The sequence below is a fragment of the Bradysia coprophila genome, assembly GCF_014529535.1.
Source record: "Bradysia coprophila strain Holo2 chromosome X unlocalized genomic scaffold, BU_Bcop_v1 contig_35, whole genome shotgun sequence".
In the NCBI taxonomy this organism is placed as follows: domain Eukaryota; kingdom Metazoa; phylum Arthropoda; class Insecta; order Diptera; family Sciaridae; genus Bradysia; species Bradysia coprophila.
This window is the reverse complement of record NW_023503325.1, coordinates 2515692-2543215: the sequence shown is the minus strand read 5'-3', so window position 1 is coordinate 2543215 and position 27524 is coordinate 2515692. Positions and strand designations below refer to the sequence as shown.

General features: G+C 35.0%; 1 protein-coding gene across 1 annotated transcript; it reads right to left on the bottom strand.

Moving 5' to 3' along the window:
* Positions 1-10621: 10621 nt before the first annotated feature.
* LOC119069443 (tetratricopeptide repeat protein 28-like) lies at positions 10622-14676 on the bottom strand. The gene is made up of 2 exons (XM_037173498.1): positions 14539-14676; positions 10622-14480 (listed from the first exon to the last, which is right to left on the bottom strand). The coding sequence occupies exons 1-2, from the start codon at positions 14622-14624 to the stop codon at positions 10886-10888; spliced, it is 3681 nt and encodes a 1226-aa protein (XP_037029393.1). The 5' UTR covers positions 14625-14676; the 3' UTR covers positions 10622-10885.
* Between the last annotated feature and the right edge of the window lie 12848 nt (positions 14677-27524).

Sequence of the window (27524 nt, the reverse complement as noted above, 5' to 3'; positions counted from 1 at the left end):
CTTCTAGGGAGTTTCATTTTACTCTGCGTTTCTCTTACTTATTAAAAAAAAAAATCAGTGACCCCAGCGTGAATCGAACCCCGATTCTCTGCGTGGAAAGCAACGATCAATCCACGGATGTATCAACATCTCTAACATGAGCGAACGTTATTGTGTGTACACTCTCATTACACTTCTGTACATAACACACACACTCGCTACGCTCGTTCGTGTTATGTACAGAAGTGTAATGCTCGTTATATTGCAGCAGGTACATAATTATTATAAGCTCATCATTTTACAAAAAAAAAAATATTAAGACTATTCACATACGCGCGGTGTTCGGATGTCAAAATTACTTAACTAGAAGTTTTATTCCAAAATTACACTTCAGGTCTATATTGTTGTCTCGTTTTCGCGTATGTGATAAAATAGAGTACACACTTGTCACTATCAGTCTCGGCAATCCTCGACTTCTTCGTGACAAGTGTGTAATATATATAATTAAACGGGAACAAAAATCTTCTCATTTTCACTGCACATATTCTGTGGATGATTTTTGACATTTCGAATAACCTTGGACCAAATAAACAAATTAGCAAAAAAACTATTGACAGTTCAGGGGACAAAATGTTAGATTTGCTGCCGCTTTTTTTCACAAAAGTGAGTAGGACAAAATAAATATTATCTCCAATGCACTATCAATTCTCACACACTAGACGCGAGGACCTGTTCCTTGTCTTATTAAAACTGCCCGAAAAATTCCGGCCCGCCCACCTCTAAAGCAACCTTAAAAAATCTAACATCTTCATTTCGCCGAAAAGCCCATTAAAATGATATAATGTCTTGAATTCAACGACATCGCTCAATTAGTTTCGTTCAAGTAAATAAATATTGACTCGGCTAGGAAAACGGATCCTCAAAGCGGATCTTGTTTAACCCGAAAAATTCAATTTACCCATAAGAAATTTTCGTATCACCATCATGCATCGGAACATCACTTGTAACGTGTGTTCGTCTGAAGCCCAAAACTTTATTTATTTATTTGATAGTACAAGCGAAAGCTTTTCGAATCAACATGCACACTCACTGATGTACACTTGTAAGGAGCATTACACAAAATGGATCAAAAGACACCCTTAACACCATAATGTACATGAACTGATGAACTTCGTCTTCAAATCTCTTACAAGGAACGGAAAATATTTTCATTAAAAACAGTTTTCATTTGAATATCACATGGCACTCGATGGTGGAATCTACTTGTGATACGAGAGAATCTGGAAAACATTTTTGTTGAGAAGTTTTTCTCGTTTCTCTTTTTTTTTATTTGTAATTTTGTGTGCAAAAGAATGTTCTGAAGAAATTCTCATCATCGCATGAATGTTTTGACAATCCATTGTTTTGAGGAAAATCTAGTTCTTGTTTGTATCTGCTAGCAGCTGTGAGCATCTGTGCTTGACATAAACTTTTTTTGTTCTTTTTATCATTTTCCTTGGTTGTTTCCAAATTCAACACTTATCCTCCGTTCCTTTATTTTATTATGGCTTGTTTTCGCATTAGGAAGAAAACTTTTGCTCGTTTTGTTAGATGAAAATTTTGTGAAGCAAAAAATAATAATTTCCTTTTAAACGGAGGGCGTTAATAAAACCTGTACGTGTATTCTATGGCGAAAGACAACAGATGTTAGTTATATGGATGTAGCACGGATATCATGGTTTTCAATGTTTTCATAGATTTTGTCTCTCGTTTATTATATATAAAGTCTCTATATGTGATTGACGCGTACATTCGAAAGTTTAGAGAAACCTTGCGAAAAGAAATTGTTTCCAGATTATATTTATTGGATTTGGAAATGTATTAAAAAGGCAAGAGTGTTGATGAAGTTGATGGATAAACATTTTTTTTGTGTGTTGCAAGGATTTTGATATTCTTTCTTTAAAAACAAATTAACTCATACAAATAGAGGGCGGAAAAACGAGAGGGTGGTTTTTTGTTCGGAGCAACAAAATTCAAGTGCTTCTATTGTTGAAGAAGCAGCTTTTGTTCAATTGCACTTCATTGGTAACTGATTATTTGCTACGCTCCAATAAAGCTTTACAATTGAAATAATAACCGAACGGTCGGTTGACAGCAAACGTCAGCAGGAGTAATAAAGCAAATGAAATATGTACGCACCGACGGCAATATTAAACATTTACCCTTTACTTCCGAGTTGTTGTTTCCTACGAATGTGCAACGTACAAAATACAGGCACTGAGAATAAACTCACGGATGTTTGCAATATACACTGCACGTGTACCCTTTAAATGGCGACTATTTATCCTCACATCAAAACTGTCGAGCCTTACATTGTGTTGCAGTATTCTTGGCCTTATAATTGATAAGAAATTTCCGTCAGTAAAATGATTGGACTTACAGATACAGATGTAATCCATAATGCAACCAGTGTGAATCGTTGACTGTATTTGCAATAGTTAAGCAACGGGTAAATTTGCACTTGCAATACCCTCTCTAGCAACCAAACTACGTTTATTAAGGTGGTGAAAGAATCAAGTAGTTTTTGGAATTTACATGTACATTACAGCATAGTCAGTCAAAATGTAGAATGGTGTTTGTAGAATACAAAGAAATAAGGTGTGAGTTTGGCACAGAGGGTGTTAAGGAATATCGCGCCGCGTCATTCACAATAATTCACAAAGTGACATCTTCCTTATACAAAATGTGTCAAAAAGTGAATTATTGTGATTAACGCGGTGCGAGATTCCTAGCAACCGCACAGAGAGCTGAAAGTTTGTTTGCTAGAGAGAGTATTGACACTTGACTATCCACGTCATGACTATCATAGTTTGATTGAATTGTGGAGTTTGGGATAGATGCGAGCTTGTGGAGGAGATGTTTGAGAAAACGGTTACTACAAATTTGGGCTAAATTTCATCTCTTTCGTATGACGACGTAAGAGACGTCGAAAAATCTATAAATATTCTATACTCTTCACTTCTTCTTCTTCAAAGGCTATATACAAAAATTCTTGCAATTTTTAGATAACTTCAAATATTATACGTTCCGATGCTATCAAACTAAAAATATAAACTTCAAGACAGACCAGTTGCCGCATTTATTGCCAACCCCGTCTTCTTCACATTGTGTATATAGTTCATCCTCTTGAAAAAGTCTTTCATCAATTATAAATCACAGACTTTAAACTTATCCACCCATTCCTTCCTCCATCCTAATTTTACGATCAAAAAATGGGTTCAGTTCACTTAACTGGCGCTGTACAAAGTATCTTCATTCACAACATAATGAATACTCTATTAGCTTCTAAACGCCCTTAACATTTCCTTATGATCCGAAACTCACCTACCGAAAACTCTCAACAACAATAAAGTAGCCGTTGATTAATAGCCCTTTCACAACCACGATGTTTTATATAAATTGTATAACAGAGAGAGAATAAGAGAGACAGAACGCATTAGATAAAGGTGAGCCAATCCATTTCCTCGCTTTGTCTGCGGATATCTGTATTTTGTGATCTTTTTTATATCTTAAAACGCATTTACCATTTTACCATTGTTGTGAAGTTACCTTTTTGGCAAAATCTTCAGTCAAACGCCGCTCGGAGGCTTTTCTAAGGCTATGGTTCTATTCAGTTCTCACCCATATTGAAATTATTTTAACCTCCGCGCAAAATAAGGTATATAGCTGGGTAGATAGTAGATATATGTGTATATTCATACGCGGTGTGGAATACAACACAACAAAAAAAAAACTATACAAACAAAAATACACACAACGAGCGAACGAACAATTTGATTCTTCTAAAATTTTGAAAATATTTTCATCCCCTTTTTCCCTGTTTTCTGAGCAATATAACTTGAACATCAAGGAACATTCTCCTTTGTAAGACTAACTTTACCGTGAAATTAATCCGAAGCTACAAGTTTTGTGTATTCTTTTCACGTTTCAACCCAAGCAGGTTTTGTATGGTGAACGGGAGACTCGGGAATGAGTGTATATAATATAAGGGGGCTTATATTCATGTTTATATTGTTCTACATGTTAAAAGACGAGCACTGGCATTTCATATATATCCCTTTCTATATCTATATATAGACACATAACCATAATGAAGAAGTAAAGGTCGGTATATTAAGATAAATATTACATTCCCCTTATATCGTCATTTATCATATATACATCTTTTGGCGAAACATCTCTCGCATCGCTGTGTATAGACGGTACCATACATAATAATATAGATTTATTTAAACAAAAGTGTAATGCTACTCATTCCAAATGATAATTCACTTCTTTGATAGTCCAGGCGGTAATGTCGTGTGTTTTTCGAAGGGTAACACATAAACTATATAGACTACAACACACAATCTATTTGGTATTCCTGACAAGGAGACAATTTCATGTTGAGAATATCAAATAGCCATGACACGGTGCCAGATTAGGCAAAGAGATGTTATTTCGTACATGTGATGTGGATCCTCACCGTTTCTCGTTTATTTCTCCGTGTGTGTTATACGCTGCCATCGTGCATATAAATAGTAAAAGGAGAGGTATACACGTTCTCGTATGTACCACCGGTTATAATTCTGGCACACAACACGTGGGTATGAGAGGTGAAATATGTGAAAAGTATATGGTCCTGGTGTATGGCTGTTAATTTACGTTGATATGATGCGGAATATTTTTCGAGGGGTACCTAGAAAAACCGGAAAAATGTATTTATCCTTGTCGGTGCATTTACAGATAGGGAATCGTTTTTTTTAATATAATGATAGAGTAACGTGTAGATAAAATAATATTTATGTGGTTGAATGTGACATCGTTAATATCATTCGTATGGCTTATAAATATGAATGACTTCAGTCTTTGTGTGCACCCTAAATCACCCGTTGAACTGTCTACTGTTTCGATAATTAGATTATCTTATAATCGCAACCATTAACCACAATCTGTCAAAAAAAAATTATCCCTAGTTGCATCAATAAATTTTACATGCTACATGCGTCGAAAACCGTACTTTTCAAGTTTTAAGCACTTCTTTTGACGCCCTCAGCATGTAAAATCGGGATAAAAATGAAAAGTCTCGTTTTCGTGTGTTTATTGACCTCGGCTTCGCCTCGGATCAACAAAATTCACACGAAAACTCTACTTTTCATCTTTTTATCCCTAGTCATGTAAAATACTATTACATGCTACATGCGACGAAAACTGACTTTTCATGTATATCTTGTACTTCTATATGTACTTCTTCCGACGCCCTCAGCATGTAAAATCCATCACTTAGCAAAGAATAAAAAATTGAAAAACCACTTTTCGTGTGTTTATTGACTCTCGGCTTCGCCTCGGATCAAAATCCCACTAGTCAAAATGGCTAAACAATGGGTTGTGAAACTTCATGGTTTGACCGTCGAAACTGATCGCCAGCGTCAATGTCAACATTTTCTTTTTGATTCTTCACTTCAATGATCTATTGAAATTGAGATACAGACTCAATAAACCAATTTATTCAACGTACACTACATATCTGAAACATAAATAGTTTCACAAATTGTGTATTTACTGAGCGTCATAGACCGGAAACGTCATTCTACTTCTTCTTAAAATGGCGAAAATCACAACCCATTGCGCGAATAATTTTTCCCGCGAAGATCCGCAAAAATGAATCTGTTGGGAATTCTACTTCACTACTGATTGAAACACTGAGAATTGGGGGATGTTGTCCCCGTGAATTCAAATTTATTCCTCGATTGTATAATTGTAACTAACGGTTTTCTAACGGTTGATCACGATTTCCACGAGTGTTTCAGAGCCACAATTCTCAACAGAATCGTTTTCGTGGTGTCGGTTTTTGTTAGGAGTTGGAAGGTGTCGTATATTGTTAATGCTCTTCTTCTTCTTATGTTGTAAACGCTCTCCTGTTCCTTTCTAAATTTTGTTACTTGTTATTATTGGCATCGATCGATTGATTCCACTTTCTTCCAAGTCACTAGGTCGCTAGGCGTATCTAATGAGAACGTCTATAATATAAGGAGAGCGTTTAGAATAAACGACAGAAGGATGCAACAACTGCGTAGCAGTGGAGTCGAATCTGAAAGCACTAACAAGGAAAGATTGGGAAACGTTGGCGTGGAATAGGTCCGTTGGAGGAAAATGCTGAGGGAAGCCAAAACCAATAAAAGGTTGTAGTGGTCCGCCTAAGTAAGTATTAGTTTATTTAATGATGCTACGTGTGATGCTACATTATTGTCTATGGTATTAAGCAAACAACGGTCAAGTCCAGCTAAAAATAACAGCTCACATTACATAGCTGCTCATAGGTTTATGTTGGTGCCTATCGTACAGTCTACACATACACCGTTTTTATGTTCTCATATGTTGTTCTGGGGCGTATTTGCTAACACAATTATGAATTTTCGCACTTAATTAAAAGCGATTGATTCCAAATAGTCATGTTACAACACACACTGGCATTCTATACGAAATTAATTTGAAATAAGAAACTTTCATTTCTGTTATTCCATTTATTTATGCGATACAACATTCACAGAAAATCTGCAGCCATAAACTTTTTTACTATCTTCCACAATATTTTGATATATTACGTGGGTTATGTCGGTTTTATGGATAACGAAGACTGGGAACATAAGTAATAATATATTGATATACATCGAGCAGGCGGTAAGAAAGAATTTCGTTCTGGACAAAAACGATTCACGTCCACGACGATTTTTTTTTTATGAATCTCTTTTCTGCCGTGAAACATCTGTGACTGGCACAAGAGATAATAATACTAAGGGTCGGGTTTGTGTTTCGTGTATATCTATCCATCTATATGAAAGCAAAAGTTACAGCGTATAGCAGATCATGATAAAGGGATTCAAATCACCCGAAAGTCTTCTCAGGGGAAAGATATGAAAAATGTTTTCAAGCACAAAATTAATTTCATGCAGATTTGGTCAGAACATAATTGGGTTCGAAAATGTATCCGACTGTGTGTATTGTCATGTACGGTTTATTGTATATATAATGTGTATATGGGTTCGAATGCGCTAGCTTTAGCTTTCGTTTAAATATTTTGATAGAGAATTATAATAATATGGGCGATAATATGGGTGATCTGTGATGTGTGCTATTATATGCGTCTGTGGCTGTGGCCTGAAGTCATAAAATGGGTTCGTGGCAATGTTATGAACGAGTTTCTTGTTTTATCTTTTTTTTCCTAGATTTTCAACTCACAAATGTGAGGATTTTGGTTTAGACAACAAATGGTTACAATCGAAATTGGCTTTAGGATATGCACACGCACATCCATTTTCTTCAACTGTTGCTGATTCTAGACCTTTACACTTGACTTAACTATATGTAATGATACAATGTTTACTTTTTTGGTTCTTTCAATCAAATTACCCCTTTTACACACATCTATAAACAACCGTCGTAACAACACGCTTATTGTACTCCTCGAGCAATAATAACAGGGACGACATCTTCTCATTAATCTGAAAATTATTTATGTTCGAAATAATGTTAATGTTTGTTCAGCACTTGTTTATCTAAACTTACTTATTCCAAATGAATACCCAATTACAAAAATATGCGCTCGAATTACAGCTTAACGAAGCTCAATAATAACCATAATTTCGTTGTCGAATACTTATGCAGCGAAAAGCTATCGACATTATACGCTTACGACGGATAGTAAAACTCTAACGACCTAAAAAAATCTTATGAAAACGTAACTTTGATGATTTTTAGTATCATAGAGCTTGAATCACACAGACAGCACGTAGTCAACGCGGGACAAACCAATCCCAAAAATCTGTATCACAAATTCAAATTCCACTCATAAATTCCCAAAAATTGCATCCAATGCCTCAAATTCCACACAATTCCAAAAATTCAAGTAAAACCAACAGTTTCAAAAATTTCATTTTGTACTTGAAGCCTATATTCGAGAAAATATTTTCACGAATTTTCTCAAATTTTCACAAATTAGGTGGCAAACACACGAGCAATTTAGAGTGGTTTCGATCGTCAATTATGCTGCATTTTCCATATAGTTTGGCCTGTGGTTAATATCTGATTACAATGGAAAACACGACATAATTGTCGATGCTATCGTCGTGTGTTCCTCGTGTGTTTTCGGCCTGAGCGACCTGATTCAACCATAAATCTTAGTATAGGCTTGGATTAAAATCCGGTTCGGGTAGACCTGAATTGAAGGAGGGGATGACTCAGTAGTTAAGTACCCTGCACTAAAATGATCTGGACTCGACTCACACGTCAGTAAATTCCACATAGAATTTTTATAGCGATAAATACGCATTATAAAGCATCCTAAAGTTCACTCAAGCTTCATAATTTGCGTAGTTGCAGATTATACGATTAAACACTAAATGACATGACTCATATGACGCAACTCAAATACTCTGAATTTGTGTTCATATTGACTGCATTTAGGCGAGATATCAATAAATTAACACAGAGAGGATACTTTGCATACTTTGAGGCGTGGTTCGGAAAAGTCACGTTAGTAAATCTCAAAACAAATCAAAATCAAGACCCAATCGAAAATCAATCAACACATAGTTCTTCTGCACACTTCGCTCCCGGCTCCCCCATTCACTGCAAGCTTTCGAACAAATCTTTCGTTGAACTTGCCTGATACCGAAAGAAAGCAACTTCTATCATACTCAACTGTAAATCAGATTGAATATAAGAGTCGTAAATTTCTATTATACAATAAAACAAATAAATGACAGTCTTAAAAAAAATAAATATTTCATTTAGTCCTTGAGTATCAAGGCCGATAAGGATCTAATAATGTTTTATGTATATTATAAACACACACACTGAGAGAGAGAGAGATCTATATGATTATTTCTTCGTAGTAAATTTTGACACGATACTCAAGCTGGCTTTTGTGCTGTGTGTAGAATGTAGATGAAGAGAGAAAAAATAAAGAATGTGACAAACTAAAGCAGAAAAAAAAGTTATTTGCAAAATATTTGACTATCTCATGTGAAGTATCTATAAGATGGAAGAAAAATCAGGTCGTCAACAAAAAAAAACGAGAAAAAAATACACAAAAATAAATAAACCCAAAATGACAAGATATATGTATTCTGGTTCTTATCAAGATTTGAGATTCCGAAGACCCAGAGGCATATATAAATACTCTGGTGACTCTATGCTATGTTAACCACACAACCAATAAGGGAGTCTTTTATGCCAAAACCACATCGGATTTTTATGAAGGCTAAACCACATGCATATAATATACGATAAAAATGGGTACCAACGACACATTCATGGCGTATGACATTTTCTTCATAAGCGCTCGTTCATACAATAAATTTTTCTTTATTTTTTCAACATTTCACATGTACACAGAGTAGAATAATATAAGACGCAGAGACGTGTTGTTATAAATTGTATAAAAATATATATTTTAATGTTACAGATAATTATCTTTTGTTGTTTCCTTTCACTGCAGGCGTTTTTTTTAATGATGCCAAACCAGAATATCTTAATTATTGATCTTTTTTCTGAGAGGAAAGTGAACATTATTCTTTGTTTACCATATCATATGTGTAAGTTAAACAAGAAACTGGCTGTGGCCTCAAATTTTATCACTCCATAAAAAGAAGAGATTCCCTCATTTGTTATTTTTAGTTGCATTTTCTTTCGTCTATTCCAGAAAGCGTTCGAATTCAACGAAATTTGATAATAATAACTCGCTTTGAGGCTGTCCATTAAAGGCGTCCGTACTTTTTCGTAGTTTTTGAACCCCAATACTTTTAACATTGTTTTACCAGGTTGTTTGATCCGCCTTCCCTTTCAATTTGGACAATATATTATAATATTTAATTTTCATGGTTTAAGGGAATGCATTTACCGAGAACAACTTCCTGCCATAACTAATTTTCTTCCTGCTCTTAACTCCAAAATTCCCTCATATTTCGTGTAAATCCCGCTTTATGTACGCAAAATATACACCAGACGAAGATATCTTAGAAACTTTTTTTCCATTTTCATTTCTCTTCAACCCACACATAGAATCCACCTTCTGAAACCTGACTATAATGTATGCTATCGCGATGCCATCTGGTAACAGTATTCTGTATCAATTTCGTACGTTTTCACAAACTTCTATTTTATTAAACAAATGTTCTCATACTTGATGCCAATTCAATTTTTCGATTTCGTTACGATGTTTACGTTCTCGTATAAACAAACGCACTTTATGGTTACCGGGGCTCGGAGTCGGTTGCCGGGGCTCGGAGTCGGTTGCCGGGGCTCGGAGTCGACATACCATGTCATGCACGAAGTTTTTGACAATTTAATCCATACGCGGCAGTGCATTTTGTTTGTGGATATTTGAGTAAATGGAAGCAGAGTTTTCAAGCTAATTTCGTTTATTATATGAAACTATTGTACAGGAAACGTTGTGTGTGATAGGAAACTAAGTGCACTGACATAAGCGTTATAACTCATTTCCAGGGAGCTTTGTGAGTAAAATAAATTCTTCTTTAGAAAAATCACATTTTGTCTTGGCAATAACTCTCTAACTTGGCAACATAAAGAATGTCACACAATGACGTATCTATGTTACGATAAACTGGAAGGCTATTCAAATCTGAGCCGACCCTATCACATTTTTGTACCGTTACTGAGCTCTGTGCTTTCTTCAAATACTTCCATTTCAAGTGAAGTTACAGTCTCAACCTTACCTCATACGATATACTACTATCTGGCAGGAAAATATAATATGGGAACTCCGTTTGCTAGCTGAGGTGTAATTTTGCTATTAAATTTCTATAATTACAGTCTTTTATGCTTAGTGAACAATACGCAGGTACATCTTTGTAGTTGTACTTACAGGTCAGCGTCGTCGTTTATATACGAAAACTTGTCTATTCACATCGATAATTTCACATGTTTCTTGGTCTGCTTGAAGTACCTCAATGTTACGTTTATTGTTTAGTGTTGCTGGGTGTTCTTCGCCTAGAACCAACACTTGTGCCTCGTAAATGTGTTCAAACATTTGCAGTGCTTCGGAATGTTTACCCAGCAGAAGGAAAGAATGTGCGATATTGCCCTTACACTTAAGTGCTTCAGGATGGTTTTCTCCCAATATGTCCTTTTGTTTCTCAAAAACTTCCTCAAACATTTGAAGAGCTTCGCTTTGTTTGCCAAGTTGGCGGTATGTATATGCGATGTTAGATTTATTAATGATAGTATCTGGATGGTTCTGTCCTAAAATGTTGGTTTGTTTCTGATAAACGTCTTCATAAGCTCGAAGCGCATCCTTATGTCTGCCCAAATCACGATAAGCGGATGCAATATTAGCCTCATTAGTGAGGGTATCAGGATGGTTTTCTCCTAAAATGTTTATTTGTTTTGCAAGAACTTCTTGAAACAATTGTAGCGCGTCATTGTGTTTGCCCATTTCACGGTAAGTGTATGCGATGCTGGATTTATAAGTAAGTGTATCCGGATGATCACTTCCCAGAATGTCCTTATGTCTGTCAAAGACTTCTTGATATATTTTAAACGACTCGGCATGTTTTCCCAATCGAAGGTATGACTGTGCAATATTAGACTTCGACTTTAGCGCTTCCGGATGGTTCTCGCCCAACGAATTTCTATGTTTCTCAAAAATTTCTTTGTACATTTGCAGCGCACTGCTATGTTTGCCCAGATCACGGTATGAATATGCGACATGACCTTTTGTATTTATCGTGTGTCGATGATCTTCACCGAGAACATTCTTCTGTTTCGCAAAAACATCTTCGAACATTTGAAGTGCTTCGTTTTGTTTACCCATTTGACGATATGCATGGGCAATGTTCGCTTTATTATTAAGTGTAGCGGGATGGTCGTCGCCTAAAATGCGAATTCGTTTGTCATACACTTCTTGGTATATTCGAAGCGCGTCGGCACGTCTGCCCAGATTATAGTAACAATTTGCAATGTTCGCCTCATTGGTGAGTATATCCGGATGGTCGTGTTCCAAGAGGTTCTTTCGTTTTTTATGAACTTCCTGAAATATTTGAAGGGCCTCTGCGTGTTTGCCTAGTATGTCATATAAATTTGCGATGTTAGACGCATTAGCGATTGTCTCTGGATGATTTTCTCCCAGAATTTTATTTCGCTTCTGTAAAACTTTTTGGCTCATTTGAAGTGACTCATTATATTTGCCCAGTTGACTGTATGATTGCGCGATATTATACTCAGACTTGAGTATGTCTGGATGGCTCTCGGGTAGAATAGAAATCCGTTGTTCGAAAATTTCTTCGTACATTTGAAATGCTTTGATGTGTTCGCCCACTTCATGGTATAAGTGGGCGATGTTAGATTTATTTGTGAGTGTATGAGGATGTTCCTCACCTAAAATATCTTTTTGCTTTTCAAAAACTTCTTCACACAATCGAAGCGCCTCACCATGTTTACCCAGATCTCGGTACAAATATGCGATATTGCACTTAATACTCAGCGTCTCTGGATGGTCGTCGCTCAAATTTTGTCTTTGATCATAAATTTCTTGGTACACTTGAAGCGCCTCTTTGTGTTTGCCTAGATCACAGTATAATTGTGCAATGTTGGACCTATTAATGAGCTTATCTCGATGATCATCTGGTAAAATTCTCTTCCGTTTTTCATAAACTTCTTGGTACAGCTGAAGAGCCTTGGATGGTTTACCCAATTGACGATATGAATATGCCATGTTAGACTTGTTGGTGAGCGTGTCTGGATGGTCCTCACCCAGAATAATCTTTTGCTTCTCGAAAACGTCTTGAAACATGTTAAGAGCCTCGGTATGTTTGCCCAGTTGACGGTATGATTGTGCGATGTTTGCCTCATTGGTGAGCGTATCCGGATGATAGTGCCCTAAAACGGTCTTTCGTTTCTCGAGAACGTTTCGGAACATTTGAAGTGCTTCGACTTCCTTGCCCAGGCCACGGTACGAATGTGCAATGTTGTTCTTGAAATTTAGAGCATCAGGATGGCCTTCTCCTAGAATCGTCGTAAAACAAGGCAATATTTCGTCTCCAAACTTTTTAGCTCGCGAGGATTTGACACACTCGATCAAACGGTATGAGATCATAGCTGGAAAAAATCCAAATTCCTTAACCAGATCGGGAAACTTTAATGCCGACTGAAAGACTGACATTCCATGCTCATGAATTTCGTCAAAATGTTTGTGTCCTTCCATTTTCAAAATAAGACGGATAGCATACCGTAACATTTCTTTCGTTAAACCTGATACATTTCCTATTTCCAGTCTAATCACTTGTTGCACAAGTCTGTGAATGCTGAACACGTCTTGACCCTCGCTACCATCAACCATAGAATAATTTACCAGAAGCCGTACAGCTTCGGTCACTTCCTTCTCCACATCAATTTTCTCTAAACGAAATGGGAACTTAAGATTGAAAAATATGTCTCTGCGGATCTGGTTCGGATCGAAGTACGCGATCAAACGAAGAATGGTAACCGTCAGGTTATTTGTAAACCTGCATTTGTAGAGTGCGCTCAACGGAATCTGAAGGTTGAAAAAGATATTTCTTCGGATGTGGTCGGGATGAAAATACGCGATTATGCACAGAATTTCGTTAGCTATGATACCAGCCGTTCCACATTTCTGAATTGCGGAAATCGTAACCCGCCACGTTGTGAATGTTGTCTCCTCATATGCGTTGAGAAGATCCTGTTTAAACATTTTGGAGTCCAAGATTTCCTGCTTGGACGTGCTGTACTCATCAATATAGTCGGAAATGTGGAAAGTTCTTTGTTTTCTTTGGTAATTAATGTGCGCCGTTGCTTGCCTTAAAGCTAACGGAAAATAGTGCAATTCTAGCACCAACATCGTTTTATCTTCTAGTGAATCGTTGTGAACGCTTCCAGAATCAATCAAGGTCTTCTGAACATACTCCAACGCTTCGTCCGTGTCAAATACATTTAACTTTATCAGATGAACTGAGTCACTCCACTCTTGAATACGTGACGTCAAAACAATATGAGGCCGACATCCTAATGTTCCCATTTTAATTACAAACTGAACGAATATATAGCTTTCCTCTTTGTCAACGTTGTCGAATACGATTAAAGTTTGCAATTTACAAACCTCACCAAGCACATCCTCCACAATGGAACTGAACGCAATTTTTCTGCCATCAACGTCTAATGTCGGTATCTTCAGTTTTCTTGCTAACGTTTCGAATGCATCGACCACCAATGCACCATCTTCCGAGCCAATCCAAAGAACGCTTTTGTAAAACGATCGATTTTCGTCCACATACTTACGGACAAGCTGGGTTTTTCCAATTCCACCCAGTCCGGAAACAACCACGATGTAAGGAGCACTAGTGAACGCATCTTTTAAATAGAGTAGTTCAGACGATCGACCGGTAAAATTTGTGTCAACATCAACATATCCAAAGCATATGGTTTTTGGTTCGGGTTTTGGCATTAATCTTTAAGTAAAGTTGGTTTTCTTAAAAAAATCTACGAAATTGTTAGGTAAATACTTACTTAATATTAGTCGAAGCTTCCACATTTCCATGCACATTGCCATCAACTTTAACAGCACATCCAAGATTATCAAAGTACGTTGTCATCTTTGCTTTAAATTTTGATTTCGTTATTGTCTGTAAATCGTATTCTTCAGCATCGAATTATGAAGTACAAATGAAAGCAAAAAAATGAGTCAAATTCACAAAATTTTATGCTCAGGAAACCGATAAGATAGCGCAACTTTGATAGCAAAATGTAAGCGATAGCGAAGTCATAACATCCAATTGATTATAATTGGATTAATTGAGATATTTTTAGAAGCTACGTCACCCCGTTCCTAATGCAGCTATATAGAGTGTTAAATTAGAGTATTTTTAAACCAGGAAGCTGCGGGAAAGTTCGATTTGGTAAGTTTCTACTGAATTTTATTCAACACATGGCAACTCGTAGTCTTTCTGTAAAAACGCTAAAAGTGTTTTTTTGCGGCTTTTCTTCATCGACTACATACACTTAGACCTTAGATCTTGATTGATTGATAGATCATTTGTTGGAATTGTAGAACTTTTAGATCAAATTTAAGAGCAATGGACCCGTTGTAAATTTGGAGCCTACATTAAGGCGGGAAAATATTAGTTTTTTGATGAAAATTTGAGAAAATTCGGGAAAATATTTTTGTGAATATCGGCCCTGGTCTATAGGAAACTCTTCTCTATCGGTAACATACCAATGATTCCACTAGTTGAGAATGTAGCAAACGCCTAGTGCGTACGTAACCATTGTGCAAAACATACGCCTATACGCAATCAAGCTTCGCAGTAATGAGAGTTGCGCTTTTCATTTATAAACTTGTGATTCGGCTTTTAGCTACATCTAGTGCATAATAAAGCATTTATCACTCGATGGCATAAATAACTATTTTTCATGTCATTGTTCGCTGTGTGGAAAAGTTATTTTGATGAAGTCTCGAAGTCTAGAAAACTTTGAACCGAATTGAGTAGTCTTCCAGCCAAGCAGTGTATATAGTTTAACATCAGATAACCATCACTTGTTTTCATATCATGTATATGTAAAAATATTGTATTTTTTATGAAAATTCAAGCGCGTATCATCTGCATCAAATCTCAAAGATTCAATTTTATCGTGTCTCATCACATATATACACTCCACTTAATGAAATTTCTGGCATACGCAATTTTTGTACAAAATTTCAATCAAAAAGTCTGCTCTTTTCCATCTCCGTCGACGTTGAAGTAGTCAGACCTTTTATAATTTAATTTCTTATACTTTTTTACAGCATCGATTTCGTATACAATTGTTGTATACATTCGGCTGTAGACAAGATTTGCATTTTTATAAATCTACATTCCTCCTCTTACATCGACACATTATCATTCAATTTTTTTTTTAACCGTCGCGAATTTTGCATTATAAATTCTTTTTAATGCTCGTTGATGTACAACTTCTGTGCGAGAACATTAATTCAAATCAAACTTTATGTGTAGTATGTATATATATACACACCTATATAATGATTGATGATAGTTTTTGAATGAAAGAGAATTCCCGATTGTATAGTGTTCAAAGTAAAACGAAACTCTGAATATACTAGCACAGTCTGCTACTGATACAGTCAATATTTTTGTATTATTGTATCTAACTTTTTATAACTAGGTCTAACAATATTTTGAAGTAACACAGTTAGAGGCAGTGAAATTTCAGCATTAATTTGCTTCAGCTGTTTTTCAACTGATCCCTGCATACAATCAAAAATGTGCCAAGCGAGTAGTTGCATCTGATGTTGGGGGGTAATTTGAAACTCTGAAGAAACATCTAATCGTTAAGACAGTGTGCACAAGGAAAATGAACTATTACTATGGGTACAAAAAGCTTTGAATAGACTAGTTCAAAGAGTGTATTTTCGACTACTTGCCCCTTTGCACTTACAAAAAAGAGTTGAAAATCTTAGCTGCAGCAGGCAACTTTGTCTCCAGGTAATCTGGAATAGCTGCTACAGCTGTATTTTTCGCATGAGGCGCTACAGCAGTGGGAGCTATTCTAGATTGCCTGGAGACAAAGTTACCTGCTGCAGGTAAAATTTTCAACTTTTTTGTCAATGTTTGCAAATAATAACTTCGTTTAAAAAAAAGTTAGTTTTTTGTCGCCGGACGGCTCAGTCAAGCGACCTGACCCGCCCGCTAGATCCTAAAGAAGTTAAAAACACTGTCATAAATAACAGCTAAATTTATATCATCTATTTACAATACAACTCCATGTTCACGTTCTTTAACCAGTCCAATGATACGAAGGTTAATTTACCTACAAATGGTATTAGCCGGCACTCGTAAATGACATGATGCATCGATTAAATATATCGTTGCACTGTCGCAGTTGCAATCTTGCGGGTTCGTACACTTCCATTCAGAAGATTTTTTTCCGTTGGTGGTGTGCATTAAAACGTTCTTTCTACAACTTAGTCGTAGAAAATGGACATCCAGAATTTATAATTAAAATCTTGGATGACGAAGAATTCAAGCAACATTTCTATTATTTCTTTCATATGGATAATATATAGAATCAGAAGCGACGATTGAAATCGTTTCTAAATATTCTTAAAATTCATTTAAGATAACCTTTCTGTGTTCTGTCGTCTGCCTTTTATTTTTTTTACATATATTTTATCCATTCTACCATCTCAGTTCATATATTATTCAGGTAGCCGATAATATGCTTCTTTAAACAAAACCGTTTTTTTTTTTAAATGCATTTTGCTGAATCGAAACCGACGAAGACAACATTTGATTTATTAATTTAATGAATTTTAGTTGTTATTGGTTCGACAAGTCACATGATTAATGGATGGCCAACGCATTTTGGTAAACGTTAAGGTTTGTTTTTAATATTTTTTTCATAGGAATAAAGGTCTGCTTTTGCAATAATTTGATAGATATACACATACAGCGGACTGGTAGTGAGTTAGTAATATTTAAAGAAACCAGAAATAATCTGGGTTACATATTATTTCAGTAAAAGTCACCATCTCGAAAATTCACTTTATGTCGTCATTCCTTCTGAATATGGTACAAAGCAAATGGAAGTTAAAAATAAAACAAATTAACTAATTGGTACAAATGAGTTCTCTTAATGCAAAAAAGATGAGAATTTTTTATCAGACAGACGGAAATTTATGTAAATGGTAAATTATAACGAAATTGAGCCGGAGTTATCACAAGAAAAACCTTTTCAAACTAATTATTTCTTTTATTCATATTATAGCAGTCCTGCCGCTCTGCCGGAGACGGAGTGGCTGTCCTTGGACCGATTGTGATATCTATTCACTTCACACCACTTATGAGCCATATCCTTTCCTTAACCTTCCTGTGTAACTAATGTAGCCTAGGGTGTCTTTGGGTTGCAAACATAGTATCCGGCAGAGGCTTCTTCTATTGACAATAAGCGCAGGGCAGTTATGAAGGTGTTCATCAGCTTTGTCCATATTGCTGTTTCGGCTTTACGATTTGGATATTAATAGAGATGACGAAAAATTAGGATAGGATAAGAAGGCTGAGTCCGCAATTGAGGTGCTTGTATGTGACCACGATCATTAGATTAGTGTACTATTGTTCAGATTGTCTTGTTCATCAAACGACATTGGTAAAAACGAAAATCGTGTTTCTCCAATCATTCATTCAGTCTAGATTACTGGGGGGTAACCGAAATTTTATGGCGAGTTTTAATATATTCTATATCGTTCTTCGCTACGTACGAAGAAATCTAAACCAGTAACTGTCTTTGTAGAGGTTTCACACTCCCTTCGTGGCACTTTGCAAAATTTCTTATAATCTTCTGATGAGAAGTGTTATGAAATCTTTTTTAAAACCTTTTTCCATTCGTAAGGGATTTACATTTCTTCAGCGCCCCTCATATATTGTTGATGTAAAACGCATCGCTCTAATACTTCAATTTATCAAATCGTTTTTCAAATCACATTAAGATGCTAAAAGAGGCTTATTTAGGTATTAGTTATACAGTTACGAGAGGATTAGATGTTGAATTCGAAATGAGTATAAGCAGCCGCCTTAACATATTATAAAATTCGTATGAAGATTATAAACATTCATCCCTACCGACTTCGATTAGAACACATATATGAAGTGCGTCTTTGGCAAAATTAAAGTACTTAGAAGTGAAAAGTCTGCATTTTCTTGTTTTATCTTCCTTCTATTATTAAAATGAACTTCTCGGCTGTACTCAGCCAGAATGAAACTGTATTATGGCTTTGCCGGTTGGCACAGCGAAGTTTGGTCTATAGCTGATACAGTTAATCAAATATAGTGCAATACTGCTTTGCCCACGTGAAAAATATCACTTTCTATACTGTTACTGCTGTTCTTCTCCATAATCCTCGGATCCTATCATTTCGTATGCTTTCAAATAGAAAATGAGGTTGATCAGAGAAACCAAGAAGAACCACATAGAAGAAAAAGTGCGCAAAACTGTATAAAACAAAAAATTTCTTCTTTATAATCAAAAAGCAAAAACCACAATGGTACAAATGGTACAAAACTTGAAATATGGAAACTTTGACTCCGCCAACATTTTATTGTGGTGTTTATTGCATCAAGCTTTTTCGGCATTTATGACAAAAACTGAAACTTTGTCAGTTACGGTCATCTGTTGTGGTAATTGTTTATTCTCATTGAGCATTTGTGTGTTTTGTTTGTAGCTTTTTCAGTCTTTGTTACCATTCGGAAAATTAAATTTTCTGGACCTACGTAACTTCGATCTATTGATGTCTTAGAGAAACTGATAAAGCTGGACGAAAAGATACGGGAATCTTAAGGAATTAATTTCCCTAAAATAGGCCCTGCCAGTCACTCAACTGAGATGGTACACTGCTTTCAACTGATATGATGTATTATAGTACGTTGCGAACAGCATCATTTACGTAACACAATTTACAACGAAATATTGCCTCAGAAAAATAATTTGAAAATGGATAACAAGAAAAGGAAGACGATTCCGAATACAAAGAAAGGATTATTCTCCGATTTTATATAAATGAAAATATGTTTTCGTTTGAAGCGATCAAGATTAGAGTTTTGAACATCAACTGTGTGTATGCTCTCAACCTCAACCAAATTCGTATAATTCATTTTTTTTTAACCCGAACGAATATTAAAGAAGGCATATAGTGACGATAAGAATTCTTGGATTTTTATTTCTTGTTCTTTACAAAACGAACGAGACATTTTTATTTTATGTTTTTTTATTGTCAAAGTAAAAATAAAAGACCAAAAGGAATCCCAAAAAGATAATAATTTATTTAAGAAACTTGATGACATATTTATTACCGCTGAGTTATGAAATTTGATGCGTTTTTTATTGGTTTTTGGCTTTTTATCTTGATCACATGTTTATTTAAAAAAATTTAATTGCACAATTATTACACGAATTTTGTATCGATCCAATCTGAAGAGTCAAAAAAAAGTTTTTAATTTGTTCGTCTTAAAGTTTACGCATATTGCGAGAAAAATCGTTGGATTATTTGTTTAATCACGTGAAAAACGTCTTTAATTGCATTCTAAAACCGATTTTATTTCCTTTGATGAAGATTCGAAGTAAATTGTTTTTTATTTCGTTGATTGATCTCATCTCGTTTCTCTTTTTTTTATTTCCTGATCAATCGGTTGAAACAAAATGATCTAAAAATGAATAGTTTCTTAACTTTGAAACTTTTAGTTATACTTAAAAGTTATTATTGACTTTTTGTGTTCAAATAATGAACTAAAGGCCGGAAATTGATTTTTAAAAACTTACCAATAAAAAATCGTAAAGGTTTTCAGTTGCATTAACATACATATGCTTACTACTTTTTTCTTTTCTTTTTTTTTTAAATAAAATGTACAAAAAAGTGAGGAAAAAAATTTATAAAATTCTTACTCAGCTGGAAGCCGATGAAAAGATATAAGACACCATGCAGAACCAATTGCATAATTTTGTATACAAAAGAATGTTGAATGATCATTACGATTACTTTCAGAGTGTTCATTTCAGTCAATTAATTTTTTATTCAGTTTTGAGAAGAAGTACTTTTTGTTGCGTGTCCATTGACAAACAAAACCACAGTTTACATAAGGCTTTGTTGAGAGATAATTATTTAATTTATTTTTTATTTAAAATTTTATATATTTTCCGTCGGATCAATGCAGCATGCGCTTACGAATACAATTTCCATTAATGTAATGATGATAGAAAAATAGAGTTAATCATTGTTAAGCATTCCGTCCGTGAACTTTTGATTATAGAACAAAAGAACACAAAATAGGAACATCAATCCTAAGAATACAGGCGCATGCATCATGCAATAAGTGTTCTTCAAGTTCGAAAGAAATGCAAATCTATCGTCGTCTTAGAAATAGTTTACCTTTTCATTATGCAACCCTTTCCGATCACTTAGTTAGCTAATATGTCGAGCAGATTAGACGGCTAAAAATCGGCTGAAGCAACGCACTGCTAAGGTGATCGCATTGACAGCTGCCAAATTCACACCGTAAGTGTGCCTAAAATTTGAATTTTAAGTGAACGATTCAATAAAAAAGTGAACCGAAAAATACATTTCAACGCTTCGTATGAAAATGAATTTCGACCGCACTTACGGCGTCAATAGAAAACTAAGTATATCAAAAATTCTGTATTCCAACAAGGCTTTCCACACGATATCAATTTAACATAAAGCTTGGCAAGATTCCGCTTAGGATTATACAGTAATTGTACTCTGACTTGGCGGGTGGCAGTTGAGAGTGGTTCGCACTTCGACTGATAGGGTTTTGTGAAACTTTGTCATATACTTTAGTGGGAAATCCATAACGTCGGCTCAAATGGTAAGGATTGATTCAAAAATTCCGTGTTTTTGGTGGACGACTTAATTTAAGTTCCAAACAATTTTTTTTTTAATTTTTTATCGATGGAGAACCTAATTATAAGACACTTTGTCTCGTATCATATGCCAAAAAAAGTTAAAACTTTTTTTATAAATCATTTTGAAAGTCACTAAAAACACGAAAATTCGAATAGAAATACAGTATGTCATCAAAAATTTTTGTATTTCGATTCGAATTTTCGTGTTTTCAGTGACTTTCAAAATGATTTATAAAAAAAGTTTTAACTTTTTTTGGCATATGATACAAGACCAAGTGTCTTATAATTAGGTTCTCCATCGATAAAAAATATAATTTTTTTTTGTTTGGAACTCTTTGTTTGGAACGTCCTCTTATGTAGAGTCGCTGATTTTTTTTTCTAGAGGTCGGTTGCTGATGTAGATATGCAGAGCATCAAAAACATGCGTTCAGCGATCTCTTCAGATAGAAACAGTTGGTGAACAGAACGAGGAAATTTAAAAAAAATCGATTCTGGCTAGTCTGGTTTTGATAACGGTTGTGATAAATACATAGCCCCATTTATCTCCGCGTTAATAACTCATTAGTTTAAGTTTTTATTCGAAACGACACCCTAACAGTCGGTATCCTCCATTCGATCTATGTTTTATGTGTGGCAAGAATTCCAAATCGAAATAATATTTTGCGATAAGCAGATTATATATCGGAAAACTTTTAGCATCCTTATCAACAAAGTCTAAGTTTCGCATTTTGATCCATTAAAATTCTCGTTGTTTAAATACATTACATAATGTAATGTTTAGAGGGCGCCCATACCATTTAACATAGGTGAACGCAGCAAATTATAGCCAAAACCTCTGAAAATATCTGTCTCCCTGAATCGTTCACTCTTCATATATAAATACATATAGAAACACACATTCTTGCCGGTAACTCTGCGCTCATTTCTCATTACGTATTCAACTTGTTTAAAGCGACGAAATTTGAATTACACGCTTTTAATTCGGAAGGGAGCAAAGACACGACAAAAGACATTAAACTCTCTAAATTAAATCTGTAATTGTGGCACTAGGAAGCCAAAGGGTAACCTCAAGCCATGTGTATGTATTTTATCATGGATAAATATACCATCGACTATATTTCGTCATTGAATATGGATGGAGCTATATATTGAGGTATGTTTCACCACTCCATTTGAATCATGGCGTGTACTGTACACCATGATGTTACTACATATGTTTAGTGTTCAAAGAGTTTTCGCATTCTATATATTGGAACACACCCACCTCATCAAAATCTAAATGGCAGTCATATGTGTTGTGTATGACTGTAAATATATGTACGAACCACACAGCAAGGAAATATGGAAAGTGCTCTATTTAAGTGAACAGAACTAAAGTTGAAATGAGTATGAGGGAATTCGTCCTGATTTATCTAATATATCCATATCCATACATATTCATATCGAGAGATTAGACCAAAATTGATTTCCTGTTTCTATTTAACTTCGTACGGGAGTGCGTTGTCGACGTATACTGTTTAATGTAAAACAAACATATCCACAATAAAAGCGTATAACGTGAATCAGTATGCAGAGAATGGATAAATTATTTGAAATGAGTTTCAAACTTCTCAAGTCATTAAATGCTTGTGTTCACGTATGTATCTACATTGTAAATTTAAAATGTTTTCAATGGATCCATTTCCCTTTATATAATCGAGAACAACGAAGAATATCAACGGCATTATAGATAGATATAGATAGGTGTGTTACGAACGGAACTTGACAAATTATATCATCTTCAACATGCTCTAATTGAGACGCAACGCGGTAGGAAAATAGTTTCGAAATATAACCTCGCGTTGAGTTTTTGGTGGTAGTTTCGTAAGATATTTTGTAGTAAGTTATGCTAGGGGTGTTATGCTAGGGGTGTTATGCTAGGGGTGACGCACTTCTTGAACGAAATTAGAGTAAATGGACTAAATTGAAGTGTTATTAATCATATTTAATCCCATATGAAACGCTTATATAAATTTTTGAAGATATTGGACCATTTATGTGTGCATGTCCGATATGCATGCCCAGCTCGCGTTTAACTATAATAGTTAAATGCGAGCTAGGCAATCCCAAATTTTTTTAAGTTCTAAAATTTCTAACAATTTTTTTACAAAATCCTTGCCTCGAATCCTCAAGCAATAATAAGAGCTTCAACTACAAAATCCTGTACAAAATTCGTTATTGTGCATGTGTTGCCCATGCGAAAATTGCCGAAAAACCCCTGTTTTCTGACCCGCAACATACAAACATATATTACTCAGACTATTCATTTTCGTAGTCTTAGGTTTAAGTATTTTGTTGGAAGAGATTCACAAACAAGTTTCACTCTGAATAACTTTGATTTTTGTTGAATAATTTCTTAAAACATCACCCAAATTTATCACAAACTTTCAACAACATATTTCAAAAGCTGAAAGAATTATATGAAGCCTTGCTACGCTACACACAATATACAGGATACCGTTTCGTCATCTACCTCTTTTCGAGAGTTCATTGGTGTTTCAGTATTTACCCAGCACAGCTTCATATTTATTATACATAAAAAATACCTTAAACCCTTATTACCCAACATCCCTCAAAAACCCGATGAAGATCCCCAAAAGAATACCGAAAAAAAACCTTTATTTCATCAACATACTTTTAGAAAATACATAAATTTGTTATGGTCAGCATTAAAAGTGAGGTAAAAGCCAAAAAACGAAACGAGAGTCAACGAAAAACAAACAAAAAAAGAAACGCGCATAAACAAACAAAATTTAAAAGTCACCTGACCGAGTTTTTATGAGCTGTCGTAAAGTTTTCTATTTTCGCATATAGAACTTCAAATTATTAAAAACTCCTCCATCTCAAAATACACAAAATCCATTAGTATAAAAACAAATAAAATAGCCAACCCCGCGACATCTAACCGCGATATAAATTCTAGCGCTTTAAAATTGCGGATATGGTTCCGTTAACAGTACTCAGTAGTATAATTTTATTGGAAATTGTTACAACAGTGTACAAACAAGCGTGATATATGAGATAGAGTTTTCGACATTTAATGATACATTTGTGCAAAGTGCTTACTCAACTGCGGTATTTAGTTCGTCAGTTATATATATTATGTGACACAGGGAATATCAAGCAGATCTGAATTAAAGAGGAAATCTGAAACCGTAAGCACACCAGGCATCAGGTAATTTCGCTCGTATTATATACCTGAAACCTGTTTACAATTGAGAAACTTCAGGTTAATTCAGATCAATTCAGTTAGAATTGGAGCATCATTTCCTGCACTATTATCTCCCAAACTATGCCTTCCATTGTATTGTTCCTTTTAACAGTTGTTTTTACCTTGCAGCGCGTTCAGGCTCGGACTGGCCGTATGAGGCGACTTTGAGTGTGCCCGTTGGTAATTTTGCTGAATTTGTTATATTGTCACCTTTCAATAGAGCTTTTTAGCGCCTTTTCTTCACTCTAAGGAGCGCCTTTTGGTAGTCAGTTCGGCCTTCAGTGCCTTTGGACTTATAAATTTTAGTCCAAAAAATACCACATTAGTAGTAACAATGTTTGAATGTTTACGCACACTTCCTCCACCACCCTCTTGTACCATGTACCAGTGACATCTATTTTTGGGTCTTTCATAAACTTTTTATGAATGAAGGAACAATAGGTGGCCGACCGACTACTAAATGTCCGGAGACTGATGCTCCCACATACATATATTGAATTGATTCGAGTTAAGATATGATCTGTTTTTAATTTCGACTTTCGCTTGCAGTGTCTTCTACGCCATGATCGCCGTGTTATGAATTAAATGGGCCGAAAAAGTTTGCATTAAAAAGTTTCAGCTTAGGATCACCTTTCATATTTAAGACCAAACCATAAAATGCTATCAACTACTTTAGCAGTTATGTTGGATTCTGAGTGGTCGAATGGGAAAATCATACAGTGAGCCCTTTTTTTATATAAATATTTTAAAGCTAGGAGTGTAGCATGGCACCATAGCTCATTCAGCTTTTCAAAATATTTTAAATGAATTTTGATTCAATGCTTCACAGAGTGAAGAAGTTTCTTGGAAACTTTTAATCATGTTGTTGGTGAATGCGCGTTTTCAGACGTTTGACGTATTATTCATACACTCTCTTTCATACAAAAATTTAAAATAAAAATTATTTTTCACTTTATTTACCTTCGGTGATGTAAACTAATATTAGGCATTACCGGAGGATGCCCGATCGTCTCACACGTATATGTTACAATGTCATATACATGCGAGAGAGATGATGAAATGGAGACGGTTTTTTTTGTTCTTCTTTCGCATTTTGTTTTGTCTTGAGAAAATGAGTGAACAGATGATAAAGAAAAAAATAATAATAATAATACCAGGCGCATGTTTTAAGATATATTTTATACAATTTTATTTATCAAATTCATGTTTTGTAAATATTCATGTTACATGTCAGACGAGATAATTTTATTTAATATGGAAATTGCGAAGAGGAGTGGATTTTGTGATGAAGATGTTAAAATATATACTTTTATGCATACGGAAAATGTCAAGTTGAGATATCAAAAAAAAAAAAAAATGCAAAAGAAAACAAAATTGAATTTCATTTTTATTTATTTTATTGTATAGTTCTGTATGTACACAGAATGATTTTATGTGGGAAAGAACTCTATGACGTTCGTAATTTAGATGATTTAGCGGTTGAGTAAAACTTGTTGAGAACGTGAAATAAGAAATAGATTTGTTGATGCTGACGGTAAGAGGAAATCAACAAGATATCAGTATATTACTGGTGAGGTGGCGTTGTTCGCCTATTTACATGTCACACACATATCTACCTAAACTCTTGCATTATATCAAAGAAATTTGTATGTTATACACCAGAAATGGTTATTTGTTCACCGAGAGGAGAGAATTCACGCATTTTTCGCATAACGAAATCTATTTATTGCAGGCTCACTGTACACGGAAAAAAACGGAAAATGTCAATGTACGTCTGATTCGATCACGATTTACGAGTGAGTCGCAAATACTACATCTCCTACGTAGTATGTACATCGAAGTCGTGAAATTTTACGTCTAAATCGTACAATAAACGACTGAGTGAACCATTGGTTTTGTACATTGTAGTTGAGTGAGGACAAAACCAATGGTTCACTCAGCCGTTTATTGTACGATGTAGACGTAGAATTTTACGACTTCGATGTACATACTACGTACGAGACGTAGCATTTGCGACCCACACGTAAACAAACGTGATCGACTCAAACGTACATCGACATTTTGTGTTTTTTCCGTGTAGATTTGGACTCATTATTAAAGAATTAAGGGGGTTTTAGCACAAAAATAAGGAGAAATAAGGAAATTGTTAGTTGAAATTAAGGAAAAATGAGGAGAAATTTTTCGACAAATCAATTTCTAAAGTCAAATTTTTGATTTTTAGAAATTTATTTGGAGGTATTCCTCGACTCGCTTAGCACTTTCCGGTGTGCCTAAAGTTGACAAGTCACAATAACCGGCAACGTGTTAAAATAAAACGCATTATTGTTTATTTTGACGTATCGTTTTTGTAAAGTTGTATCGTAAAATTCACTTTTATCACGATGAAAATTTGAATACTTTGGGCGCGTTTAAGGCTTGAATAAGATTCCTAGCAAAGCCTAGCTTTACCAATTATCACTGTTAGTGCGCTTCAAAATTCAAAATGAAACGCATCACTGTTTATTTTGACGTACCTATCGTTTTTGTAGGGTGGCAGTTTTCAATCAGTTTTCGATGCGACAAAATTTTTGAAATTTAAAACGTACTTACGGCGTGAATTCTTACTTGACCCCACCCTCAAGTTTAAAAACTGGATTAGATTTGATATCGTTAACTGCAAAAGCTGTTGTTTGTTATCCCGTTCGAATTTCGTTGTTAAATCAAATAGTTCAAATCAAATAGAGATGGGCGTGGAACCACAAAAATATATGTTAAACCAGTCATGTTGGAACGATCATGAGCTACGACATTACCTTTTTATTAGAGTTCTTTGTGTTAAATAATAAAAATTGTTTTT